This window comes from Geospiza fortis, unplaced genomic scaffold (genome assembly GCF_000277835.1).
Source record: "Geospiza fortis unplaced genomic scaffold, GeoFor_1.0 scaffold55, whole genome shotgun sequence".
Taxonomy (NCBI): Eukaryota; Metazoa; Chordata; class Aves; order Passeriformes; family Thraupidae; genus Geospiza; species Geospiza fortis.
Genome location: NW_005054308.1, coordinates 11219431 through 11224833, shown reverse-complemented (window position 1 = coordinate 11224833; position 5403 = coordinate 11219431). Strand labels below are relative to the sequence as shown.

Here is a 5403-nt window from a genome sequence, read left to right as displayed (position 1 = left end):
GGAGCAGGGCTCTGGCACAGCTCCACTGCTCCTGCAGGGACAGGGACAGCAGTCCTGACCCTCCCCGTGCTCCCACCCAGCTCCCACAGCTGGACATTCCTGGGAATTCACTGCAGGAGGCACCAGGACAATGCAGATGGATGGATTTTCAAGTGCTGCTGTCTGTGAATCCTTGGGATATCCCAAAAGGCCTTTCTGTTCCTCCTCTTCTGGGCCAGGACTAGAAACAGGACTCTTGGGATTCGGGGTCGGGGTGGATGGGAAGCTTCTCTTGTTCCTGGTGGTGCCCGTTGTGTAAAACCTTGTACCTGGCAGGGGAACACAAACCTTGGTCAGTGCCAGCTCAAGGCCAAACTGATGGAAAATGAGATCAAGCAAACCCCAAAGTGTATTTAAGAGAGTGATTGTTCCAAATATCCAGATCCCACATTAAAAAGTGTGAATCTCTGCTTTGGGAATGAAATCTTCAGTGTGGAGCAGTCAAAGCAATCCCTGAAAACCAAGAAGCTGTTGGGTTTCAGGTGTCTGAGGTGAGCTGCACTGTGTGGGCTGAGGATGCTCCTGCAGGAATTCCCAGCTGGATGCTGGCTCCCGGTGTGGCCAGGGCACTGAATGTGCAGGTATTTCCCTCAAACACCCCTTGGAACTCCAGCACTTCAAACAAGGATCAGGAATTTAAAAAATGTGCTCCCAACGAGTCACAGACTGGATGTCAGAGACAAGCAGAGACATTTTGACCTCACACTGAACAGACTCCAACGAGACAGCCACGGGGAGAGAACAGAGCTGGGACTGAGGGACCAGGTCAGACAGGGACTCTGTGGGACACAATCCAGCCAGGACACCTCGGGAATGCCAAAGGCTGTCACAGACAGGACACGGAGAGAGCCCTGACACCTGGGGCAGCTCAGCACCATGGACAGGGACTGGGATAGCCAAGGATCCAGACAGAAACTGGGATATCCAAGATTCCAAACAGACAGGGACTGGGGTATCCGAGGATTCCAATGGACAAGGACTGGGACACCCAAGGATCCAAACCTTCCTCCGTGTCCTGCGGCCGTCCCAGAGTGGAGCAAGAGCAGCAAGAGCAGGTGGTGCTGATTGTTAGAGGTTCATTAAGCTAAAGAGGAGTCATTGAGGTGTCCCAGGATGTCGTGTGGCACAAAGTGTCTGTCTGAAGCCTCTGGCAGTGAGTTCAACACTTCCAGCTGTTTACCCTGTGGGGAAAGAGGACTGCTAGGACAGGAGGAAGCTCGTGGCTTGCTCAGGTACCAGCACATCATTCCTAAAATATCCCCAACATCTCCAGGAGTCTGTTAAAGGTGTCCTCTGCTGCCAGGCCTTTGTGTTCTGTGGGGTTTTCCATACCTTGCAGCCCTTCCCTTCAAATGTAAGTTCAGAGCCCCCTGCCAGTTGTAAAGCACTGATTTAGTGCTGGATAAAAGCTGGGATTTTACAGCCCTGCTTTTGTTCTCACAAAAAGTTTTTGTTCTCTCTCTTTCCCTGTGCTTTCACTGATTTCTTTGTGAAAATACACCTCATTTCTCAGCTCTTGGTACCTGTGGGCAGCAAGTTTGAGAGAAATTCTCATCTGCACCTGAAATTCAGCTGCTTCCCCTGCAGGAACACACCTGGTGTGCCTGAGCAAGGGATTTATCCTACAATGCAAGGATGAAGCAGCACTGGAACCCTCCCTGTGTGGGCTGAAGGCTTCAAGATAAAGCAGCCAGGTACGTGTCAGAAAAAAATACATCTGAGGGAGCTGGAATATGTGTGCAGGGAAAAAAAAAACATTAAAAGGGTTAAATGCATTAAGTAAATTATCTACAGCAATTGTGTTATTTTCCTGCCCTGATGGGCTCCTTGATGGGATTTGTGCACCCCCTAATAAATAAATTATGAAACAATAAATCCCACCAATGGGAAGGCCCTGCCCCTGCAGGGACCTGCTGCAAACCCTCCCCACGGCCCTGGAATTGTGCTGATGGCACTTTGGGGACAGTTGTGCTGCCAGCCCAAGGGAGTCACAGCTGGGCTCAGCTCTGGGCACGGGGGGAGCTCTGGGGCTCTGCAGGACAAGGAGCTCCAGCTCATCCTGGGAATTTGGCAAATCCCAGGGAGAACAGTCCAAAGGATGCAGTGGCTGCACTGTTCCCACTTCTGCTCCCTGCAGAGCTGTTCCCCATACCACCCTGGACATTATTAGAAAGCAAAGCCCAGAAATGGCTGGGTTTGGTTTCCCCAGCTGGAATGAAAACCAGACACCATTTCCCAGAGGTCCTGCTCAGTCCTCGTCCCTGGGACCAGCCCTGAGCTCTCAGGGACAGGAACTGTGAGGGTTTGGATCACATTGGTCATAAATAAAATTATGAAGAGAGGCTAACGCCAGGCATCAGCCGCAGCTGAACCCTGCTGGCTGAGGGGTTTGTGGCTGCACTCCTGCATTTCCCACCTTCCCAAACCCACCAGGGTGCGCAGCTGCCTTTGCTCTTTGTTCAATAAACCCTTCCCACTTTACAGCTGATTTCTTTATGAATTCCTTCCCTTTTGGACTGTCCTGGCAGTCCCTGGACACTCAGGGGAGGTTCTGCAGCTGGCCTGTGTGCAGGAGGGACCTGAGCTGCCAACTTTGGGCTTTTGCCACTAAATCCATTCTCCCTGTGCTCAGAAAAGGAAGGACAATAGGCACAGATGAGATTTTGCTGCAGAAATTGGGATGGGTGGGGGGATTTTGGTGTGGGGCACCTCAGGTCTCACTGGGTGCACAAATGGCTCAGGAAGTTTAGACCTGAGCTACACAAAAAGGTGCTAAAGCCCAACTTTGGCTGTATTCACAAATCCCTTTGTAATTTTTGTATTACAAATGCAAAATAGTTACTGACAGACCCCCAGAGAATGCAAGAACAGAAGAGAAAATCCAGGTATCAAATTCGCTGCAATGCTCCTGTTCACTTTGTTTGCTTTTCTCATTCTCCAAACTTTTCCACTTTCAGATATTTTCCCCATTTCTGATCTGGAGCAAGTCTTCAACTCCTCATGAGATAAAACAAAGAAGAAAAAGGCAGAAAAGAGCAGACTCCAATTGATGTTCAATGCCCTTTTCTGTTTTTATCGGGGGACTGATCTCCCCACTGTGATATTGGCAATTTTGGGAGTGAACATTCACTGCCTGTGTCTTCATTTCCTCCTTTTCCAGTTGCTGAAGCCCAGCTCCAAATGAAACACTTCCAAACACTTTTCTTCCTTCATCTACAACCAGAAACTCCCCCAGGAGCAGCCACCATCCCACCTGGAACAGATCTCCAAGGAAAAGGCAAGTAGGGGCTGATGGCTCTCACTGCATCACAAACATTTTGTTATTTGCAGGAGCACCCAGGAAAGATTTGCTGGGACCAGAGGAAAACAAGATCAAATGATGTAAAATGGGACAAACTGGGAGGATTTGCATTTGGCTTGAGCAGAATCCGGCTCTCAATAATTTATTTTTATACAATTTTTCTCCTCCACCACCTAAAACAGTGGAGGGTAGAAAAGGTTTTGAGGTAAAAGTTGGCTGGAGCCACATTTTAAATGGAACTGAGCTTCCAAGCTGAATGAAGGATTGAAACTTTTCCAAGATTTGACAATTGTGTTGCTCCACAATTTATCTTTCCCTGCATTTTCCTTTCTCTCCCAAAGTGATTTTCCTCTGGAATATTTGCAGCACCACTGCTGGAACTTCACCCTCCATCTCGTGTCCATTCCTCAAAGCTCTGCTGCTTCCAGAGGGACTTCCAAGAGCAGGAACAAATAATTGCTCTGCAGTGGGGATTGTGGTGAACAATCACTTGGCAGAGGTGATTTCAATGAACACATCCCTGAAATCAGCCTTGCACCATCTGCTCACTTCCAGAATTATAAATTCTGAATTAGAAAACAACAGAATTCATAAACCACTCTAAAAGTGAGGGGAAGAGTGCAGCTTCAGATGATTTTTGTGCTTTATCCCAGCCTGTGCTGGCTCTGCTCTGCCCCATTCCTGTGTCAGGAATGGGTAGAAAAGAGGTTTTTGGTTTTTTTTTTAATTTCTGTGTTTTATGGCAGCCACAAAGCCCCAGGAACCAAGGCCTGGAAGTGCAGGATGGGTGTGGGTGGCACCAGGAATTCCCCAGGCTGGAAGCACCAGGAAAGATCCCACAGGTGGAGCTGCAGAGGGCCAGGAGCAAAATCGGAGCGTGTCCTCCAGGACATCAGGAATGTCCCCTCCTGCTGTCTGCCTGGAAAGGGACTTCTGGTATTTTTGGAAAACTGGGAGATGCTGGGAAACAGAGAACTGAGAAAAGTGTGAGACAAAATCCAAGAATCTCTGGAATTCCCTATTTTAATCTGTGATATTTTTCCACTTTGAAAGAGCAAAACCCTCAAATCTGAACTGCACCAAATGTCAGAATGAACTGGGAACAACATGCATTGCTCCATTTCCCTCTTCTGCTGAAAAAAGGAATCCACAGGGGCCAAATTAAACGGAATTTCACAAAACATTTGCTTTTAATGCAGCTGCATATGAAACTTCCACAAATGAGAGCAGAATTATCCCTCTCTCAGCATTCCCAGGTTCACAGACTCCAGAAAATTAAAAGCTTCCCAGTAACTCTGTAACCTCTGGGCTGAATTTATCCTGCTCCCATCCCTGCAGTGAAGTTCTGCACTTGGCCACCAGCATAAAATCATTAGAGCAGGGTAAGAATAAATTGAATTATCCCATTACAGCCCAATGTGAAAACCCAGATCTTGGGAAAACGTTGGGATTGCTGAATTATTTACATGGCTCTGACAGCAATGTTGATTTTAGAGTCCTTTGTAGTCAAATCTCAACACAAATCTCTCTCTGTCTCATGACAAGTGTTTATTTTCCCACTCCTGAGCAGTTCAGCTGAATCTCTTAATTATCTTTAAATCAAATAATGCTGTTCCAACCTTGGGAGCTGAACTCAGCCCTTGTCATTCTTTGCTAAATATCAGGCAGAGGTTTTATAAAACATCTGTCTCCAGCCCACACCACCCAGCTTCCAGTGCACTTTATAGGATTTCTGCAGAAATCCAGATTTAAAATTAGCAGTTCTCAAGTAAGTCAATACTTACTTCTCTTGAATAAGAGGAACATTTAAAAAAAAGAAAGGATAAAGAGGGGATTTTTTTTTGTCTCTGACAAATCTCAGGAAACAAAGAGAGCATCTCCCAATATACTTGTGTCTCTCCTTTTTTCCCCATTGTTCCATCATCTCTCTTTTTTCTGGCAAAACCCCCTTCTGTCCCTTTATTTTTGTGTTTGCAGGAGCTGTGAATCCTTTTCAGGCAGGATGTTTAGAAGTGCAGACAAATAATAACCTGAAATAGGATCTTGAAATGAAATGTCCAAAC

General features: G+C 47.0%; 1 protein-coding gene across 1 annotated transcript in view; it reads right to left on the bottom strand.

The window, feature by feature from the left end:
• Window positions 1-115: 115 nt before the first annotated feature.
• HTR4 (5-hydroxytryptamine receptor 4) overlaps window positions 116-5403 on the bottom strand; it is a 52124-nt gene continuing 46836 nt past the window's right edge. Inside the window, 1 exon segment of the mRNA XM_031055286.1 lies at window positions 116-308. Coding sequence (XP_030911146.1) covers window positions 221-308 — 88 coding nt within the window. The 3' untranslated portion in view covers window positions 116-220.